Raw genomic sequence first — 23,254 nt, 5'->3', positions numbered from 1 at the left:
TTTGGTACCTAGGCTAACTTTGTTGTACCTAGGATTGAACCCTCAGAATTGAACTCATTCATACAGAGGGGACTTAATGTTTATATATATATTTTTTTCAGATTATTTTCCCTTATAGTCTATTACAAAATTGTATATAATTCCCTGTGCTATGCAGTAAGTTCATCTATTTAATACATAGTAGTGTGTTTATGTTAATCCCAAGCTTCTAATTTATCCCTTGCTCACCTTTCCTCTTTGGTAACCAAAAGTTTATTGTCTGCAGGTCTATTGCTCTTTTGTATGTAAGTTCATTTGTATTATCTTTTGTTGGGGGGCTTCCCTGGTGGCTCAGTGGTAAAGAATCTACCTGCCAGTGCAGGAGATGTAAGTTTGATCCCTTGGGCAGGAAGAGCTCCTGGAGAAGGAAATGACAACCCATGCTTGCCTGGGGAATCCCAAGGACAGGAGAGTCTGGCGAGCTACAGTCCATAGTAGTAGTGAAGTCGCTCAGTCATGTCCTGACTCTTTGCGACCCCATGGACTGTAGCCTACAAGGCTCCTCCATCCATAGGATTTTCCAGACCAGAGTACTGGCATGGGTTGAAGAGTCAGACACAACTTAGTGAGTAAACAACAATAGTACACATACACACACATCTTTTTTATCCATTCATCTGTTGAGAGACATTTAGATTTCTTACTTGTCTATTATTGTAAATAATGCTACTTCAAACACAGCAGTGCATGTATCTTTTTGAATTACATTTGATATATTAATTAGTAGACTTAGGGCTCTAGGATTCCAAGGCAAATTTCTATAGATCCACAGTATGAGGACAATGATTCTTTCTTTAGACCTTGGATATGAGGATCAGACATTGCCAAAGCCCAGGGAATAAGAATCAGATTCTATAAGACCAAGAGTTGGGGAAATAAATCCCACCTGAAGCAAACAGTTTGAATATATCCCATTCTCTTTCCAGAGTGTGGACACCAGCCTTCTTTTAAATTCAGGATGTGAGACTGGTCCCTCTCCTTCTCCCTCATACCCACTTCAGGGCTCTATATACTTCTCTGGAAACTGTCTTTGGGAACAGAACTGGCATGTCTCCAGGGATCTAATCCATCTCTTGCTTTCTTATTACTAAATGTTGTGGAAAAGGGCTTTAGAAAGGTTATAGGGTTGAAAGGCAGCATGTGTATAGCTTGGTAAAGCCTTATGAATTCCGATTCTGAAGTCACATAGCCTGAATAGAATTTCATTTTTACTTAGGTGCTTGCTGATTCAAGCTATTATCTCAGCTGCCCATTTTGAAATATTTTACTTATGCCTCCTATGAAATACCATGATTATTGTCTCTTTTTCCCAGATGAAAAACCCAAAGTTTAGAGAGATAAGTGATATGATTATCCATGATACATCAGAAAGATTAAATGGTAAGAAAAAAACTAAGATTATTCATTTAAGCCTATAAGTTAAAATTAAAATATTATATCTAAAGGTATTTGAATAAAAAGGACTTTTAAAATAAAATATCAATAACCTCAGATATGTAGATGACACCATCCTTATGGCAGAAATAGAAGAACTAAAGAGCTTCTGGATGAAAATGAAAGAGGAGAGTGAAAAAGTTGGCTTAAAGCTCAACATTCAGAAAATGAAGATCATGGCATCCGGTCCTATCACTTCATGGCAAATAGATGGGGAAACAGTGGAAACAGTGGCTGACTTTATTTTTCTGGGCTCCAAAATGACTGCAGATGGTGACTGCAGCCATGAAATTAAAAGATGCTTGCTCCTTGGAAGGAAAGTTATGACCAACCTAGACAGCATAGTAAAAAGCAGAGACATTACTTTCCCAACAAAGGTCTGTCTAGTCAAGGCTATGGTTTTTCCAGTGGTCATGTATGGATGTGAGAGTTGGACTATAAAGAAAGCTGAGCACAGAATTGATGCTTCTGAACTGTGGTGTTGGAGAAGTCTCTTGAGAGTCCCTTGGACTGCAAGGAGATCCAACCAGTCCATTCTAAGGAAAAACTGATGCTAAAGCTGAAACTCCAATACTTTGGCCACCTGATGCAAAGAGCTGACTCATTTGAGAAGACCCTGATTCTGGGAAAGATTGAGGGCAGGAGGAGAAGGAAAAAACAGAGGATGAGATGGTTAGATGGCATCAACAACACAATGGACATGGGTTTGGGTGGACTCCAGGAATTGGTGATGGACAGGGAGGCCTGGCATGCTGTGATTCATGGGATTGCAAAGAGTCGGACACAACTGAGTGACTGAACTGAACTGAACTGCTTATAAGTTAAAATTGATAAAATAAAAATATTATATTTGCTGCTGCTGCTAAGTCACTTCAGTCGTGTCTGACTCTGTGCGACCCTGTAGATGGCAGCCCACCAGGCTCCCCCATCCCTGGGATTCTCCAGGCAAGAACACTGGAGTGGGTTGCCATTTCCTTCTCCAATGCATGAAAGTGGAAAGTGAAAAGTGAAAGTGAAGTTGCTCAGTCATGTCCCACTGTTTGCGTCCCCATGGATTCTTTGGATCCATGGATTTCTCTAGGCCAGAATACCAGAGTGGGTAGCCTTTCCCTTCTCCAGGGAATCTTCCCAACCCAGGGATTAAACCCAGGTCTCTTGCACTGCAGGCAGTCTTTACCAAATGAGCTATGAAGGAAGCCTGTTGCTTTCATTTATTTTTATGATTAAATTTTTGAGAAATCCCAGGGGTTTTATGTCCAGTTTAAATACTATTACCTAATGTAGTCTATGGGAGAAGGCAATGGCACCCCACTCCAGCACTCTTGCCTGGAAAATCCCGTGGAAGGAGAAGCTTGGTGGGCTGCAATCCATGGGGTCGCTAAGAGTTGGACACGACTGAGCGACTTCACTTTCACTTTTCACTTTCATGCATTAGAGAAGGAAATGGCAACCCACTCCAGTGTTCTTGCCTGGAGAATCCCAGGGATGGGGGAGCCTGGTGGGCTGCCGTCTACGGGGTCGCACAGAGTCAGAAACGACTGAGGTGACTTAGCAGCAGCAACAGCAATGTAGTCTATGAACTAAAACATAGCATGTCATTGAAAAAGAAATCTACACATATCTGAAACAGGATAGATTTGAAGTTAAGTAACTAAGCAGGGCTTAAATGGAAGCAGTGCTGCTTATATTTAGATCCTACCCATTAATAAGATCATCTACTATGAGAAATTATGAGAAACTAGGATCCTTTGTATTATATGGTCTAGTGAGAGCAGTTAGGAATTGCTCCTCTCCCAAGCCCCTTTCCATGCCGTGCCATGCTATGCCACTTTAGTCATGTCTAACTCTCTGCGACTCTATGGATTGTAGCCTGCCAGGCTCCTCTGTCCATGGGATTCTCCAAGCAAGAATACTGGAGTGAGTGCCATGCCCTCCTCCAGGGGATCTTCTGACCCAGGGATCAAACCTGTACCTCTTAAGTCTCCTGCATTGGCAGGAGGGTTCTTTACCACTAGCACCACAGGGGAAGGCCCAACCCCCTTTCAAACTTTGCTCATTCTCGCCCCAGAAAGACTCTTTCAGAAACCAAATTTCCACAGACCCTACCTTACTGAGTCTGAGGTATGTCTGAGGGAAAGGAAAGCTTCTTAGATCCCTAGACCAACAAGCTACTGTAGTCCTGCTTTCTACTCTAGCCCATTCAGGCATTAGTGCCACCAATCATTTCCTGCACCTGTTTCATTTAGTCTTTTTCCTTTCCCTTTCCTTTATTCTTCTCCTTCTTCTTTTTCCTCCTCTTACCTGTCTCCTTCTCCTTCTTCTCTTCTATCTTATTCTTCTCCACCATCTCCTATTTCTTCTGTGTTCACATGCTTTCTGGGGCTTGGAAGGGGGTGGGACATTTATTTTATTTTGGTGTGTTTTTAATTAACAGAGATAGACAGATCCAGTGGTTTTCTTCTTCTGCATACCCTGGCTGGAGATAGCTCAGTGGATCAGAAAGTGTGAACATAGATAAGGGTTCAGGAGTACACAGAGCTGTGGCAAAGGAGAGTACTAGCTAAAGACAATGAAAGCCAGGGTGCTTCTTCAAAGACTCTGTCCTTAGTCTCCACGCAAGTAGATAAATGAAAGAGATTATGAGTTTGTGCTTGGGGGTCTTGCATGGTTAACTGTTCAGAAATGCCTGGTCAATATGCCCTGTGTAAAATGTGTGTGTGTGTGTGTGTGTGTGTGTGTGTGTGTGTGTGTGTGTGTGTTTATAAATAAGGTTACAGTGGCTAGATAAAAGGCAAGGCCTTGAAAGCCATATGAATAAATTTCACTCTAATTTTAATTGCAATTAAAAATAAACTTAGTTTAAAAAGTTATGAAAACTAATTTAAATACAAAAAACAGACACAACATCACCTGAAAGAAAAAGAATGCTTCTCAGGCCAGAAACTCTGAACTATAATCTTTGGAATGTTCCAATGTGTCAAAAGTGTGTTAATTGTTAGAGAATTGAACAATAAGGGAAATATAGGAAAAAGAAGGTTGCTCTGTTGGCTTAGAATCTAGAGACATTGAACCTCACATAATATTTATGTTCAGGCCATATCTATCTTTCTCATGAAGAGGATGAATAAGCCATGTCTGAACTTACTGTCAAGATGCTTTCTTGGCATGACTGAATCCAGCTACATGCTTTGTAAGTTTGCTTCCTCTACTTTTACTTGATTGATATAAGGAAAGAATGTATTACTCACGAAGACATGAAAATTCAAGTTATAAATCCCAATGTAAATTAATAAATAAGTACATTGATTTCTATTTTTAGGCTTGTGTGCCTTTTATTTTGACCAAAATAGGTCTTCAAGAGTTAATCTCAACCTACGAACAAATGGGCCACATTCTGAAACTAACTAATTAGATCAAGGCCCTGTTTGCTGAGGTGTAAATAGTGCTGATTGGCATTACCTCTTTTGACATTACTCCACTAATGTTTTTGTATGCGTGTAGTGGTGGGTGCTTAGGTATGTGTTCACACATGCTAAGTTGCTTCAGTCGTGTCTGACTCTTTGCAACCTGGACTGTAACCTGCCATCTCCTCTGTCCATGAGATTCTCCAGACAAGAATACTGGAGTGGGTTTCCATGACCTCCTCCCGGGGATCTTCCCAACCCAAGGACCGAACCTGTGTCTCCTGCATTGGCAGGTGTGTTCTTTACCACTAGGGCCAACAGGGAAGCCTGTTTAAATGTATAGGTGCCAACAAGCATGCATGCGCACTAAGTCACTTCAGTCTCATCCTACTCTATGACCCTATGGACTGTAGCTGGCCAGGCTCCTCTGTCACGGGGTTCTCCAGGCAAGAATACTGGAATGAGTTGCCATGCCTTCCTCCAGGGGATCTTCCTGACCCAGGGATTGAACCTCGGTCTCCTGTGACTTCTGCATTGCAGGTGGATCCTTTACCACTGAGCCACAGAGGAAATCCGTAGGTGCCAATATAAATATTAGCAATTGTTATTGTATGAAATTTGGCTTTATTATGAGTGATACAGGAAAATACCAGAGAACCTTGGACAAAGATATTACCATACACAATTTGCATTTTTACCAGTGTGTTTTGACTACCATATTGGGAAGACACTGTCAGGAGCAGCAGTAGAATGATCAGTTAGGAGTCTACACTAAGCATTGAGGTGGAGATTACATTGCCTTACACGAGGGAGGTGGTAGCAAGGAGTCAACCTGTAAAGAAATGTTTAACACCAAGTGGATTTTCTAATAGGATGTGGACTTTGTGAGCTGTTGGCATGTGTATGAGCATGCATACATGCACATGCTCTTGTACGTGCTAATTTCTGAACGTGGGTATCTGTGTGGAAGGATGTGAAAGCCAGACAAGGAGAGTCTTTATGTTGAGTTTGGTCAGTTCCTTTGTCCATCACACTAACTGCCTCAGAATTCTTGCTCTAAAATGAGGATAACTGTACCTCCCTGGTGGTCCTGTGGTTAGAAAAACACCTGTCAGTGTAGGGGATACAGGTTTAATCCTTGATAAGTCTGGAAAGATTCCATGCCACTGAGCAATTAAGCCTGTGGGCCACAACTGCTGAGCCTAAGCACCACAGCTGCTGAAGTCTGTGTACCCTGGAGTCCGTGCTCCGCAGCCAGAGAAATCACAGTGAGAGGCCTAAGCACCACAGCTGGAAAGTAGCCCTTGCTTGCTGCTACTAGAGAAAGCCTATATGCATCAATGAAGGACTAAGGCAGCCAAAATTAAATAGATAAAATGAAGATGGTGGATGGTAGGTAAGAAAATCAGAAAATATCTCTGGAGCATGTTCACACATTCAAATTTTAGCCAAAGTGACATGAACAGTGACAGCACTTAGCGGCTGCTGATCAGAGGCCTAGAAGGTAAGACATTTTCCCCTGAGAGCAGCAGCGCCAAGACAGGCCTGAGATGGTTCCTAAGGTCGGGCGTTCCCTGGTGTCATCCCCAGTCAGATCTGCCCAGCATGTCACAGGCCCTTTGTCAGCTGATGTCGGGGGTGCCCTAAAATCATTAATGATGTTTTCCTCTTCCTGTTTCATGCCCCCCTCTTTCATCCTCATATCTCAGTCCATAACCAGAGAACCCTGCAAAGAGGATGTACACTATGTGGAATTTTAAAAACATGATACCTAGGACTTGCCTGGTGTACAGTAGATAAGAATTTGTCTGCCAGAGGAAGGGACATGGGTTTGACCCCTGGTCTGGGAATATTCCACATGCTGCAAAGCAACTAAACCTGAGCTCCCTGGCTACTGAGGCTGCACCGGACTACTGAGGCCCACACACTGCTACTACAGAAGCCCATGCACCCGAGAGCATGTGCTCCACCAGGAGAAGACACTGCAATGAGAAGTCCACACACAATGAAGAGCACAGTTTCATCTCTGATTTGACCCCGTAAAACCTTTGACCTAAAAATGAGAGACTTTTCTTTAACTTGTTGATTCTAGATGTCCGTGGCAATTCAACTTTCTTTTAAATATGGATGCTGCTAGCATGGTTCCCTTGTTGTTAAGATCCATTAAAAAGAAGGCTCCAAAATTCCCTACTCTTCAATGTTTCCATTTCAGCCTGAGACCTTTTGCATTTAGGAAGAGATGTTAAATGAGTCAACTTACTCTTTACAAATTCTCACCTGACATTAACTTTTGTTAAAAGTCAAAGTAGAGAACTGTGTTGAGACCTTTTTTTCATTACCCTACAAGATTTAAAGACGACATTATTTACACATTATATATACAAATTGACAAGGGTAGCTGATTTTTCACAAGGTCAGAGTAGTAATTTTTTTCAGTCTTGGCTGTCTGATTTCAAAATGATGTTCTAAACTGTTAAACCACTCTACTTTACTTTTTGATTAGAAGTGCAAACATCTCGTGAGTAATGTCTAGATGGTATATTCTTGTTTGTGAACTTTTAACTTTAAGAATGCATCCACAGTGCACACCAAAATATGTTATCTATTCTATTCTATCTCAGGCAGTTTTTTTTTTTTTTCATTGTCTTTCTTGTTTACCTGAATTTCTCAGAATACACAAACACATTATTCATCAGTGATTTGGCCTATGCTATCCTCCTTTTCTTTTCTGACTTTTGTCTTCTTGTCTTTTGGACAATTGTCTATACTACTTATCTTTACCACCCCTTTCATACCAAGGGCTTCATCATCTGATCTCATAAAAACCTTGAACACACTCATTTACAGTCACTTGTTAGATGTGTTAGTTTCAGAATCTCCCCAACTAGATTCAGAACTGGGAAAGGAAAAAGTCAAAGCTTGCATATTTAACTTATACGCAGAGTACATCATGAGAAATACAGGGCTGGATGAAGCATAAGCTGGAATCAAGATTGCCAGGAGAAATATCAGTAACCTCAGATATGCAGATGACATCCCCCTTATGGCAGAAAGCAAAGAAGAACTAAAAAGCCTCTTCATGAAAGTGAAAGAAGAGAATGAAAAAGCTGGCTTAAAACTCAACAGTCAAAAAATGAAGACCATGGCATCCGGTCCCGTCACCTGATTGCAAAGAGATGGGGAAGCAATGGAAATAGCGACGGACTTTATTTTCCTGGGCTCCAAAGTCACTGAAGATGGTGACTGCAGCCATGAAGTTAAAAGATGCTTGCTCCTTGGAAGAAAAGCTATGACCAACATAGACAGCTTATTAAAAGGCGGAGACATTGCTTGGCCGACAAAGTTCCATCTAGTCAAAGCTATGATTCTTCCAGTAGCCATGTATGTATGTGAGAGTTGTATCATAAAGAAAGCTGACTGCCAAAGAATTGATGCTATTGAACTGTGATGTTGGAGAAGACTATCAAGAGTCCCTTGGAGTGCAAGGAGATCAAACCAGTCAAACCTGAAGGATATCAGTCCTGAATAGTCATTGGAGGAACTGATGTTGAAGCTGAAGGTTCAGTACTTTGGCCACCTGATGTGAAGAACTGACTCATTTGAAAAGACCCTGATGCTGGGAAAGATTGAAGGCAGGAGAAGGGGACAACAGAGGATGAAATGGTTGAATGGCATCACCAACTTGATGGACATGAATTTGAGCAAGCTCCAGGAGTTGGTGATGGACAGGGAAGCCTGGCATGCTGCAGTCCATGGGATTGCAAAATATCGTACACAACTGAGCCACTGAAATGAACTGAACTGAGATTCAGAATTAGGATGCAAGAGGGAACAAGGATTACTCAAAATTCATATGTCATTGTCAGACTCCAGCACAGAAGGTTCTGTCCTTCTTGTAGATCTTCATAAGATGATAGAGGAAAGTAGGATAAAAAGAGGTAGGGGAGGAAGAGCAATGGGGACAGTAAAATGCTTAAAGAAAATCTTAAAACAGTGGTGTCTTTAGGCAGAAGAACTTAATGGATCTAAGTGATGTTTTGGATAATTAGAGAGAAGACATTTATAAGAAAGGCTAAATAACATAATTTATTTAAATAAAACATACCAACGATCTAACTACCAAATCAAGCTGCAACCTGAATTCTTTAAGGCAGAGTAAGACTAAGGAGCAGAGCCTATTTTCCAATAACATCAGCTGTTTACAACCATCTTGTCATTGGGTCCAAGATACTGATATATTTTCTCAAAGTCTCAACTTAGCCCTTCATTTTTTTATGTCTTCATTGCTTTGCCCTCCCAAGTGCCCATCTGAGTAAGAGACAGTGAAATAATTTAAATACACCAGTGCAATGAGAATAAGTGTCTTTATTAAGCAGAGGCCAGATGCTCAAAATGCTTCATAATTTTTCCACATTCAATTTTTGGGCTCTGAGGATGAAAAAACCTTTCCTGGAAATCAGGAAGGGGAGCTTAGTGATATCTGTGGGCCAGGGCATTGGCAACACCAGCCACCACCTTCTGAAAGTCAGCCTGCAGCACCGGGGTGAATTCACTGCCATAGTGGCGAGCCAGCACAACCACCAGCACGTTGCCCAGGAGCTGTGTGGAAAGATATTAAGCAAGGGCAGGGTTAGTGCAGGTTAGTAAAGTGAAAGTTGCTCAGTCATGTCTGACTCTTTGCAACCCCACGGACTATACAGTCCACGGATTTCTCCAGGCCAGAATACTGGAGAGGGTAGCCTTTCCCTTCTCCAGAGGATCTTCCCAACCCATGGATGGAAGAACCCAGGTCTCCCGCACTGCAGGCAGATTCTTTACCAGCTGAGCCATAAGGGAAGCCCAAGAATACTGGAGTGGGTAGCCTATCCCTTCTCCAGCCATTCTTCCTGACCCAGGAATCGAACTGGGATCTCCTGCATTGCAGGCAGACTCTTTACCAACTGAGCTATGAGAGAAATTCAAGGTTAGATTCAGAGTATTTCAGTCTCATCCCAAGCTGTGACTGTAGGATATAAGCACAAGGATGACTAAAGTGAAGATATTACTACTGATGTGAATCTACCCATATCTTCCTGAATATATATTTAGAAATATTTCTCTCTTTCTAACTTAATCCAGAACTTGTTATCATTTTTATTATTTTGAATCATTTCAAAAAGCAATAGAACATTTTATTCCTTGAAAGAAACAGATAAGGGGAAAATATTAGATAAGATTTTTAAAGTTGATAAAATAAATATTTTTTTCAAATTAAACCCTCAAAATAAAAAGTACAATTAAAAAGAGGACATTGCAGACAACAGAGAACAAGAATGAATCAGAGGAAATGATGGTTGTGAGCAAAGAGGTTTAAAGAGTCTAAACGGTTCTGAGGAGTCCTTAGCTCTCTAACCAGAATACCTCTTCTCCATTCTAAACTGTGTCCTGTCATTCAGCCCTCTCCCCATGACATGAGCTTGATCATAAAGAGAACAAGGAAAACACTGAGGACTCCACAAACTCACCCTGAAGTTCTCAGGATCCACGTGCAGCTTATCACAGTGCAGCTCACTCAGTGAGGCAAAGGTTCCCCTGAGGTCGTCGAGATGCTTCATGCCGTTACTAAAGGAGTCTAGCACCTTCTTGCCATGGGCCTTCACCTTAGGGTTGTTCATAACAGCATCAGCATTGGACAAGTCCCCAAAGTGCTCAAAGAACCTCTGAGTCCAGGGGTAGACAACCAGCAGCCTAAGGGTTGAAAACAGCACATGGTCAGAGGAAGTCAGCAGTTTTCAGAATCTCAGGGACCGGCTCAGTCCTCACATGCCTAGGTGCATTTCACTCTCCTTAAACCTGTCTTGTAAGCGGGATACCTACCTGCCCAGGGCCTCAGCACCAACTTCATCCACTTTCACCTTGCCCCAGAAGCCGGTGACGGCAGCCTTCTCCTCAGCAGTCAGCATGGTGTCTGTTTGTGTATCTGCTAGTGAACACGGTTGTGTCAGAAGCAAGTGTAAGCAGCAGCTGGCCCAGCTCTTCCTTTTATGCCCAGCCCTGCCTCCTGCCCTCCCTGCTTCTGTGAGCAGATTGGCTCGTGCCCAGTTGTGGTTCCACAGGGTGAGGCTTGAATGGTGATAGCCATACCTCTACTTGGTCTTCCTGGCACTGACTTTAGACCGTCAGCCCTCTTTCTGGGCATCTCAAGGTCTCAGTCATTCCAGCAATACACATTGCCACTAAAATCATCTTCCTTAGCAAGTCTGCTTGTAGAGATTTTAGAATCACAACGAGGTAACCTCTTGGAAACCTACCTCCTCAATTTTCTTATTACATAAATGAAGAATCCGGGCTCCAGAAAATGAAAAGGATTTTTCTACTATGATTCAATTTAAGACTATGTGGATGGATCATCTCCTGTGCCTTCAGAATATGCAAAAGAATTACAAGTACAGCCTGGATAAAACCTCTGCCCCTGTTCTAAATATGCATCTCTTTTGTTTGCTTGTTTGGGATTAAATCGTTCTGGTATGAAAACAAATATATTCATTTGCTTATCTACTCATTCAATTTTTTTAATTTAATTTATGATCAAATAAATAATGATAGAAAAATAGAATAAGTATGGATTGAGAGATCCTGTGAAATACTTACTCCATTAATCTGTATGTGAAAACATAGAGACCTCTCCATGTAGTAAGAAATACAAATAAGTGAAAAATCAATCATAACCCCAAGGTTTCAATAACCCTGAGAGAGGTAATGTGTTCAAAGACTAGTAGAGGCATATAACTTGTTTCCTCATGGACTGACCTGGGAAAGTGTCTGGAAGAACAGAGAAGCTTCTCCATGATTTAAAAGGACGGATAAAATTGTGGAAAGACATTCCAGCTTGAATCAGATTGTTTTCTTCCTCTAAGCCTCTAAGGATATTGTGTTCATAAGAATTACTTCTATTTATTTCATCCATAATTTTGTTTTCTCTATATACTTTATATGTTCTTTCACTAAAATTTATTCTTCATTACCTACAGCTTTTCATATATCTTCTCTCTTTGCCTCTCCTCTCACCCATATAATAAATCTTGTTACCCTCTTAGGCAAGAAAAAACTTCTGAGGTATAGAGGTCTGTTTCTTACTACCAGAAGATTCAGTGAAAGCAGCAAAAGCAGCAAGCATTTCTGAGCTCAGCAGAACTTCAGAGTTCCCTGAGGTTCCCCTACTTTCTACCATCTCTACTTTCTGCATCTTCCCTTCTTATTCAATTTCCACTTCCTTTCAGTAAGGATAGGAGCATATATATTTACTTTCCATGATCTCTCTCCTTAGAACCTTCTCCTGATTCAGACAACTTGATGTCTAGAATCACCTCTCTCTCACCTTTGCCATCACTATCGAAACATGTTTAAAAAAATCTCTCATTCTTTCAGCTCTATGTCTTTGTAACTCCAACTAATATATTTTTAGGGGAACTAGAAGGAAAGGACTTCTGTATTTCTAGTTGTTACAAAGAAATTCATAAACGTCCAGCTTTTGTTACTCCATCCTCCAAAATATTTTTTCCATCATTGCTAGGTAAATGAAGATACCTCACCCCTTTGACCTGGCCCATTCCCATTCAAGCACCTGTGAACAAATTCATTCTGATATTTTCAGACATGTAGAAAAGTCTTGGCTCTTGCCTGGCTGTCTGGAAGTTAGGGCAGAATTATATGCCCACAAAAGATTATAGGGATAAAAAATATAGAATTTAAACATTTTCAATTTATATACACTCTTTTCTGCAACCCTCAAACAAAGAGGCTCGAACTATTGGTCTATATTTAGAAAAAAATTCCCACATGTTGACTTCTGGGAAAAGAAATCTTTCAAATGTTTTCAATGTTAAAAACAAAAAGCAAACAAAAAGCTGCGTTTGGTTTGACCTTTAGGTTTTGCATTTCAATTGTTTAAATTGAAATCTCCATTAGCTTTATAATTGTTTTATATTTGTACTATTTTATTTTTTTTCTTTTTTCTTTTTTTTAAAATTTTTATTTTTACTTTATTTTACTTTACAATACTATGTTGGTTTTGCCATACATTGACATGATGCAAGACAGCAAAATAGACACAGATGTGTATAGCGGACTTTTGGACTCAGAGGGAGAGGGAGAGGGTGGGATGATTTGGGGGAGTGGCATTGAAACATGTATACTATCATGTAAGAATCGAATCACCAGTCTATATTTGTACTATTTTAAACACCCTAATTCACACCTCTGATATCAGAGGTCAGGCATATGTGAGTGAGTGAAAGGACTTCTTCTGGGAAACTTTGAACATCTCTCTTCAGGATGTTTGTGTTATGGAAAACTCACAGAACTTACTAAATTATAGTATAATTTATTCCTATATTTCCTTGTAAAGGAGCCAAATTGTCAGGGCTACAATTTTGCTGTCTTGACGGACAGAAATTAGCGTGTACTTAAAGACTTCCTGTATCATTTTTTTTTTTAATCTTCAGAGATAATTTCCCTAATTCATTTGCTTTGAATTAATTATTTTTAAATATTTTATCTATAATATTATATTAGTTTGAGGTGCACAGCATAGGGATTCAGTATTTTTAAGGACTATCCACCATTTACGAGAAGGCAGTGGCACCACACTCCAGTACTCTTGCCTGGAAAATCCCATGGATGGAGGAGCCTGGTGGGCTGCAGTCCATGGGGTCACGAAGAGTCCAACATAACTGAAGCGACTTAGCAGCAGCAGCAATATGCATTTAAAGTTGCAATAAATTATTGACTATGTTTTCTGTTCTGTACAATATATCCTTGTTGCTAATCTACTTTATACACAGTAGTTTGTATTTCTTAATCCCCTACCCCTATCGTGACCCTCCCCTCTCCCCATGGGTAAATACTAGTTTGTTCTCTATACCTGTGAGTTTGTTTCTGCTTTGTTATATTAACTTGTTTATTTTGCGCTTTGTGTTCCATGTAAAAGTTGCAACATACAAGATTTTGTCTTTCTTTGTCTGATATTTCACCAAGAATAATATCCTACAGGTTCATCCAAGTTGTTGCAACTGGCAAAATTTCATTCTTTTTTATACCTGAGTAATATGTAATATTCCAGTATACATATGTGTGTGTGTATGTATAAATATATACAAATTCTTCTACTGTGTCTTCTTTTTTATGTCTTCCTTTGCCATGAATGGTCTATGAGTCCCACTTTTGTACTGATTGCTGCTGCAGCCACCATCATGCAAGTCTCAGAGCAAGAGTTGTTACTATCTTTCACACTTGCTACTTGGTATGATTAAAGAGTGAAATGGGTTTTTCCTTCTAACTCTGCAGGGACAAGTCTGAAAGTTTTTATCAGACATCAAAAGTTCAGGCAAAAATAAGGAAGAGTGAATAGTTATATAAATGGGGTTATGTTCAGAGCCTAAAGTGCAAATCCAGGCCACCACTAAAGTTTTGGAATGCTTCTTAGGCCCACTATCATCTTCACCATCGTGAGTTTTCTTGGACTCTGTGAAGGGATCCACAGCATATCTGCTCTACTTTGATTGAAGCCCTGTTGAGCATACATACACATGCACAAACTCACACAAGTCCACAGAGAGAGAGCCATTTTTTCTTTCTTTTCCTTTATTGCAGTCTGGCAAGGTGACCTAATTCCTAATGTTCTATACCAGGATGAGCCTATTCTGAGTATAATTAAGAGGATGAATATTGACTTTCTTCAGGAGAATCGTGACATTTCATTCAGAGATGTGTGGTTTCATCATTTGGTTCAAAAATTTCATTCAGATAGAATTCTTTTGTACATGCTCTGCTGTTCAATTTTTAATTATCCAAGTAGAATATTTCAGCAATCTAATCTATATTTTCTGGGTAAAGTAGATATTTTCTTCAGTTATTTTCCATTAGCATTTATTACAAGATAAAGCAGTTATTTACTCTTTTTCCCCAGATGTGCAATATCTTAATTACCTCAGTTTTAGCACTGTTTCAAAAATAAAGTAAAATAAAACAAAACAACAACAAATAATGCTTTGTGAAGAGCAGAACTCATAGATGTCATAAACAGAACAGTTTAGGAATGTTGTAGTCTAATTCATGTTTAAAAATGTCAAATTTCTTTCTAAAAACATTAAAATCAATATAGCCATAATTTTGATAAAATATACCCTAATTATTACAGACCAGTTAGTGTCTGTTTATCAATTCCACATTAATATTTCCCCCACTGGGCTCAGATTTTAATTCTTTCAGAATTAGCTTTTATTTACCTCAAAAGCGGGCTATGGTCTTGATTTATCAAGAACAAAGATGCAGTCTTTCTCAAGTAAAATTTGAAAGTGTATGTCTGGAAAGGCAGAATCATGGCTTCAGACTGGGCACCCTTGACAGATACATAAGGCATTAATTCCCAAAGCCAACTTTCAGAGTACTTCTCTGAGGCTTAAGAGATAGAAAATCTAGAATAGCATCCTAAATTCCCATGATATTCAATTGGGTGATTTTAAAATGATTATGGAAATCTATGTACAAAATTACTTCTCGCTCTCTCCCCTCTCCTCTTCTTCCCTCCTTTTCTCTCTCTCTGACTCTCTGTGTCTCCCTCTCTGCCTCTGTTCTTCTCTCCTTGCCATTGGTCTCTTTCCATCTTTCTTTCTTCCACGCATACCCCATTTGCATTAACACATACTGAACGTGATCAATAAAGCAACATGATAGGGAGGAACTAGAAGTAACTATTGGGTAAATTATCAAATAAAATAAAATATTAAGGAATTAATTTTACTCTTAGACTTTTACAGAAGCTCCACTTTAACAAAGAATGACTTCCCTTGACCTCCTCACTCCCAACGTGGAGACACCAACACCAGCAATACAGCAACTGTTTGAACTTGATCCAAGTCCCACCCCAATGATGTTCTCCTGAATTCTCCAGTATTGAGATTTTCAGTCCCAACTTCTTGTCTAGACTGATTGGCCAGTTCCAAAGGTGAAGGAACAAAAGAGAGTACAGTAAGTTCTTCAGATATTCTTAAAACTTTTATGAACATGTAGAAGGAGAAGGGTACTTTGTTTTCTCATTCAAGATTGTGAAACTCACAGTCTCCCCGTACACTCTTTCAAATCTTTTGAAAATCTCTTTGTCTCCTAATGTCTAATTTTATGATGACGTTTCTGTGCTCAAGAATGTGAAAGGAAACTTTCCAACATTTTCCTGAGATGTCTCTGTTTCCATGATGTGACCCTGTGGTTTTTAAACCTAGTGTTGGGGTGTAAAGGATTCTCAGTGCCTACTATGTATAATGACATGGGAAAAAAACAAATAAATATTTAAAAGCTCATCTGCCTTCAGATAATTCATATATAGTTGTGAAAAAGTGAACTGTAATGCATTGTCTATAACCTGGTAGTAAGATAGAGTTATTCTAAAAATACATTTTATAGAAGGAAGCAACATGTTCTGTTTCGGGTAGTCAAGCCTAAGTTTAATCAACAGGAGCATGATATGGATTTAAAGAAATGCATGCAAGTTAGAAGGTTCTAGAAGTCTTCCAATTTTACATATGACAAAAATAATTTCACAAGGGATAGTTAGGGAGTTGGGATGGACATATACACACTGCTATCTTTAAAATGGATAACCAACAAGGTCTTACTGTATAGCACAGGGAAGTCTGATCAATGATATGTGCCAGCCTGGATGGGAGGGAGTTTGGGGGAGAATGGAAAAAAAAAAATATATATATATATATATGTATATATATATATATATATACATATATATATATGCACACACACACACATATATATGGTTTAGTCACTTTGCTGTGCACTTGAAACTATCACAACAGTTTTAATTGGATATATTCCAATATAAAATTAAAAGTTAAAAATTTTCTAAAGATATTGTACTACCTATAATCAGAAAGCAAACATCTAATCAGTGATTTACTTTCCTGTGTGCTTCTTCATTGTATATTGTAGCATTAACACCAAAGAAACACTGTGTGATAGCCTATTTTTAAGATCATCCTCTACTCCGAAGAGTTTTGACACAAGAAATGATTGTTCATCCATTGATTATTTCATTTAATAAATGTACACTTACTGCTATGGTGGATTTGATGTATAAGACATGGTAATCATGTAGGATAGTACAAAAGGCAGAAACCCTTATACAGCACACAGGGTGAGTATGCTAGAAGAAATGTGAAAAGTTTGGAGTGGGAGGGTTTGGAAGGATTTCCTTAGGCAATACTGGAAATTTCACTGATGCCAGTGTCAAAAGATTCAAGCAAGTGTTATGTGAGCACTGAGCTTTACCTGAAATGGGAGGTTGGGGTTAATTTTGGAGGATTTTGGGGGCAAATGGGAGAGGGAGATTATGCATTAGATTGGGAACATCTGATGTAATGTATCACCATTGCCTACAATGTGCATGCAAGGGAAGTATGGAAAAAGGAAACAATAATGGTTTCTTGAGCAATCATTATGTCTCTGATTGAGCACATTATTTCTTGAGTAATTAGTGGATATGGATCAGAATTAGCCTGAAGTTTCTGTCTAGGTTTTCCATGAGCCCCTGTAATGCCATTATCCTGTCTATATTTTAAACCTTCTTAATAGTTCTTATGCTTTGAGGCAGACGCTTTGTCCATTATTGACTATGTGAGGCACCTTCCTTTTCTCATTCCCCTTGTTCTCTCTGTATTAGACACAAAGGCTCCCTATCTATAGACCCTTAGGGACTTTCCCATATCCTTAGGTGGGGGGGGGGGGAAGTAAGTAAACTGAATCAGGAAATTGAGCTGAAACTGCTTTATTAGGCAGAAGCCATACCATTGAAGGTGGATATTATTTCCCCAAGTTCAGAAGATAAATTCTGGGGAAATACTGGGACTTTCCTAACAGTCTAGTGTTTACGGCTTAGTGTAATGCAGGGGGTGAGGGTTCTATTTCTGTTCAGAGAGCTAAGATCCGACATGCCCTGTTGCCTGAAAACAGGAACATAAGAAACAACAGAAGCAATATCGCAACTGAAAAATGACTTAAAAAGTTAAATTGTAAAAAATAGAAGAATCTAGGGAAATAAAGTCTTCCAATTGGAGAGTCAATTCTTAGGTAGACTGATAAGGAATCCAGGGTGCTCAAGGGGTCTGGAGCTCTCAAGGAGGAGAAAAAGACAAATGTTTTTTTCTAGATTGCTTTGTCTTAGTCACGTAAGACATTTTTTCTTAAACTCTGGGTTGTTATGACAACAATCTTTAAGACTAACTTTCTTTAAACCCGGAGCTCTTTAAGCCCATGCATAACCTAGGTGGTTAAAGTAAAGGTAAAGGGCTTCCTTGGTGGCTCAGACAGTAAAGAATCTATCTGCAATGCAGGAAACCTGGCTTCGATGCCTGGGTTGGGAAGATCCCCTGGAGGAGGGAGTGGCAACCCACTCCAGTATTCTTGCCTGGAGAATCCCATGGACAAAGAAACCTGATGGACTCCATGGGGTTGCCAAGAGTGGGACACTGACTGAGCAACTAACACAGACGCAAAGAGGCCTATTTACTAGATGAAGGACAAAGAAGGAAGTGCCATCAAGTCCTGTTTCCAAGCCTATTCTTAATGATGGTGCCATTGCAGGATACATTCATGGTTTAGGTATTCTCCTTTGTGCTGGATGTAGTATCAGTGGCCAAGTCTCTTAGAGAAAGACTGATTGATCTTTACCAAACCTCTTCTGTAACTCAAGTGATTAGATCTTACTCTCCAAACAAGAAGAGCATGAGAGGCCAACAGAAACCTAGAAGACTTAAGTCCTTTTAAAACATACTGCTTTCCTACCTCCCATCGTTTGTCTCGTCTAAAAAAGTAGAGGGTCCCTTTCAATAGTCCATTTTCCTCCATTTTAGTTACACCAGAGACAGAGGCCTTACATGGACTTGTTTGCTCCTAAGATTTGCTTGGAGAAATGAGTGGAACTGCTTTTTTTACAGCTGGAATTTGGGAACCAGACAGTGCAGTGTTCAGGACCTGCAGACCAGTATAGGGTTATCTATGCTGTTTCGCCATAGTAATGCCGTTCATAAACATTTTAATCCTTATTTTTACCTCATCAAAGTGTTAAGAAATTTCTTTTCTGTTTGGCAACAAACTTCCTAATTTTAAAGTTAGGCTCAAAATATACTTTAATTGCTGAAAAAGTCAGTCCAAGGAATAAAGCTGACCTTCTACCATGGCTTCCCTGGTAGCTCAGATGCTAAAGTGTCTGCCTGCAGTGTGGGAGACCCAGGTTTGATCCCTGGGTGGGGAAAATCCCCTGGAGAAGGAAATGGCAACCCACTCCAGTACTCTTGCCTGGAAAATTCCATGGAGAGAAGAGCCTTGTAAACTACAGTCCATGGGGTCACAAAGAGTCGGACATGACTGAGTGACTTCACTTCACAAAACAATTCATCTTTCTCAAGGGTATGTTTTTCCTTAACTTTGTACTAATGATTATATAACAACAATGCATCTTGCTTGAGAACCTGGTTCTCCTTCTTAAGATCCTTCTGACTAATCCTGTTATCTTAAAATGTATGGTGTGAGAGAGGGTTTGATAAGACCTTTCTATTGTTAGTAACCAGTGGAAAAAGTATATAAGGTCTTGATAACACTAGCAAGTAGGGCACTCTCCAGTTCCCCTTCTGATGTCTATCTCAGAAGCTCTCTCTGTCCCTTTTTCACTGTAATAAAATTTCTGTCACGCAAAAGCTCTGAGTGATCAAGCCTCTTTTCTGGCCCCAGATTGAAATTGTCTCCTCTGGAGGCCACAAATCTGACACTGTTTACTGTTCACTTCAGTTCAGTCCCTCAGTCGTGTCCGACTCTTTGCGACCCCATGAATTGCAGCACACCAGGCCTCCCTGTCCATCACCAACAACCCGGAGTTCACTCAGACTCACGCCCATCGAGTCAGTGATACTATCCAGCCATCTCATCCTCCGTCATCCCCTTCTCCTCCTGCCCCCAATCCCTCCCAGCATCAGGGTCTTTTCCAATGAGTCAACTCTTCACATGAGGTGGCCAAAGTACTGAAGTTTCAGCTTTAGCATCATTCCTTCCAAAGAAATCCCAGGGCTGATCTCCTTCAGAATGGACTGGTTGGATCTCCTTGCAGTCCAAGGGACTCTCAAGAGTTTTCTCCAACACCACAGTTCAAAAGCATCAATTCTTCGCCGCTCAGCTTTCTTCACAGTCCAACTCTCACATCCATACATGACTGCTGGAAAAACCATAGCCTTGACTAGACGGACCTTAGTCGGCAAAGTAATGTCTCTGCTTTTGAATATGCTATCTAGGTTGGTCATAACTTTTCTTCCAAGGAGTAAGCGTCTTTTAATTTCATGGCTGCAGTCACCATCTGCAGTGATTTTGGAACCCAAAATAATAAAGTCTGACGCTGTTTCCATTGTTTCCCCATCTATTTCCCATGAAGTGATGGGACCAGATGCCATGATCTTCAATTTCTGAATGTTGAGCTTTAAGCCAACTTTTTCACTCTCCTCTTTCACTTTCATCAAGAGGTTTTTAGTTCCTCTTCACTTTCTGCCATAAGGGTGGCATCGTCTGCATATCTGAGGTTATTGATATTTCTCCCAGCAATCTTGATTCCAACTTGTGTTTCTTCCAGTCCAGCGTTTCTCATGATGTACTCTGCATAGAAGTTAAATAAGCAGGGTCACAATATACAGCCTTGACATACTCCTTTTCCTATTTGGAACCAGTCTGTTGCTCCATGTCCAGTTCTAACGGTTGCTTCCTGACCTGCATACAGATTTCTCAAGGGGCAGGTCAGGTCGTCTGGTATTCCCATCTCTTTCAAATTTTCCACAGTTTATTGTGAACCACACAGTCAAAGGCTTTGGCATAGTCAATAAAGCAGAAATAGATGTTTTTCTGGAACTCTCTTGCTTTTTCCATGATTCAGCGGATGTTGGCAATTTGATCTCTGGTTCCTCTGCCTTTTCTAAAACCAGCTTGAATATCAGGGAGTTCACGGCTCTTGTATTGCTGAAGCCTGGCTTGGAGAATTTTGAGCATTACTTTACTAGCATGTGAGATGAGTGCAATTGTGCGGTAGTCTGAGCATTCTTTGGCATTGCCTTTCTTTGGGATTGGGATGAAATCTGACCTTTTCCAGTCTTGTGGTCACTGCTGAGTTTTCCAAATTTGCTGGCATATTGAGTGCAGCACTTTCACAGCATCATCTTTCAGGATTTGAAATAGCTCAGCTGGAATTCCATCACCTCCACTAGCTTTATTCATAGTGATGCTTTCTCAGGCCCACTTGACTTCATATTCCAGGATGTCTGGCTCTAGATGAATAATCACACCATCGTGATTATCCAAGTCATGAAGATCTTTTTTGTACAGTTCTTCTGTGTATTCTTGCCACCTTTTCTTAATATTTTCTGCTTCTGTTAGGTCCATACAATTTCTGTCCTTTATCGAGCCCATCTTTCCATGAAATGTTCGCTTGGTATGTCTAATTTTCTTGCAGAGGTCTCTAGTCTTTCCCATTCTGTTCTTTTCCTCTATTTCTTTGCATTGATCGCTGAAGAAGGCTTTCTTATCTCTCCTTGCTATTCTCTGGAACTCTGCATTCAGATGCTTATATCTTTCCTTTTCTCCTTTGCTTTTTACTTCTCTTCTTTTCACAGCTACTTGTAAGGCCTCCCCAGACAGCCATTTTGCTTTTTTGCATTTCTTTTCCATGGGGATGGTCTTGATCCCTGTCTCCTACACAATGTCACGAACCTCATTCCATAGTTCATCAGGCACTCTATCTATCTGATCTAGGCCCTTAAATCTATTTCTCACTTCCACTGTATAATCATAAGGGATTTGACTGAGGTCATACCTGAATGGTCTAGCGGTTGTCCTGACTTTCTTCAATTTGAGTCTGAATTTGGCAATAAGGGGGTCATGATCTGAGCCACAGTCAGCTCCTGGTCTTGTTTTTGTTGACTGTATAGAGCTTCTCCATCTTTGGATGCAAAGAATATAATCAATCTGATTTTGGTGTTGACCATCTGGTGATGTCCATGTGTAGAGTCTTCTCTTGTGTTGTTGGAAAAGGGTGTTTGCTATGACCAGTGCATTTTCTTGGCAAAACTCTATTAGTCTTTGCCCTGCTTCATTCCGCATTCCAAGACCAAATTTGCCTGTTACTGCAGGTGTTTCTTGACTTCCTACTTTTGCATTCCAGCCCCCTTTAATGAAAAGGACATCTTTTGGGGGTGTTAGTTCTAAAAGGTCTTGTTGGTCTTCATAGAACCATTCAACTTCAGCTTTTTCAGTGTTACTGGTTCGGGCATAGACCTGGATTACTGTGATATTGAATGATTTGGCTTGGAAATGAACAGAGATCATTCTGTTATTTTTGAGATTGCATCCAAGTACTGCATTTCAGACTCTTGTTGACCATGATGGCTACTCCATTTCTTCTGAGGGATTCCTGTCCACAGTAGTAGATACAATGGTCATCTGAGTTAAATTCACCCATTCCAGTCAATTTTAGTTCGCTGATTCCTAGAATGCTGACGTTCACTCTTGCCATCTCTTGTTTGACCACTTCCAATTTGCCTTGATTCATGGACCTGACATTCCAGGTTCCTATGCAATATTGCTCTTTATAGCATCGGACCATTCTTCTATCACCAGTCACATCCACAGCTGGGTATTGTTTTTGCTTTGGCTCCATCCCTTCATTCTTTCTGGAGTTATTTCTCCACTGATCTCCAGTAGCATATTAGGCACCTACTGACCTGGGGAGTTCCCCTTTCAGTATCCTATCATTTTGCCTTTTCATACTGTTCATAGCATTCTCAAAGCAAGAATACTGAAGTGGTTTGCCATTCCCTTCTCCAGTGGACCACATTCTGTCAGACCTCTCCACCATGACCCACCCATCTTGAGTTGCCCCACGGGCATGGCTTAGTTTCATTGAGTTAGACAAGGCTGTGGTCCTAGTGTGATTAGATTGACTAGTTTTCTGTGAGCATGGTTTCAGTGTGTCTGCCCTCTGATGCCCTCTTGCAACACTTACCATCTTACTTGGGTTTCTCTTACCTTGGGTGTGAGGTATCTCTTCACAGCTGCTCCAGCAAAGCGCAGCCACTGCTCCTTACCTTGGATGAGGGTTATCTCCACACCACCGCCCTTCCTGACCTTCAACCTGTGATAGCTCCTCTAGGCCCTCCGTGCAGCCACAGCTCCTTGGACATTGGGTTGCTCCTCCCTGCCGCTGCACCTGGCCTTGGGCGCGGGGTTGCTCCTTCCAGCCGCCACCCGGGCCTTGGACGCGGAGTGGCTCCTCTCGGCCGTCGCCTCTGACCTCGGACGCG

At 40.5% G+C, this 23,254-nt stretch overlaps 1 protein-coding gene across 1 annotated transcript; it reads right to left on the bottom strand.

The window, feature by feature from the left end:
• Positions 1 to 9,222: 9,222 nt before the first annotated feature.
• LOC128060477 (hemoglobin subunit beta) lies at positions 9,223 to 10,852 on the bottom strand. Its single transcript, XM_052652882.1, has 3 exons — positions 10,734 to 10,852; positions 10,382 to 10,604; positions 9,223 to 9,476 (listed from the first exon to the last, which is right to left on the bottom strand). Exons 1-3 carry the CDS (start codon positions 10,817 to 10,819, stop codon positions 9,348 to 9,350), a joined length of 438 nt encoding a protein of 145 aa, XP_052508842.1. The 5' UTR covers positions 10,820 to 10,852; the 3' UTR covers positions 9,223 to 9,347.
• Positions 10,853 to 23,254: the final 12,402 nt, after the last annotated feature.

Source organism: Budorcas taxicolor, chromosome 15 (assembly GCF_023091745.1).
Source record: "Budorcas taxicolor isolate Tak-1 chromosome 15, Takin1.1, whole genome shotgun sequence".
In the NCBI taxonomy this organism is placed as follows: domain Eukaryota; kingdom Metazoa; phylum Chordata; class Mammalia; order Artiodactyla; family Bovidae; genus Budorcas; species Budorcas taxicolor.
Note: the sequence above shows the minus strand (reverse complement) of the source record. Positions and strands in the feature narration are given on the sequence as shown.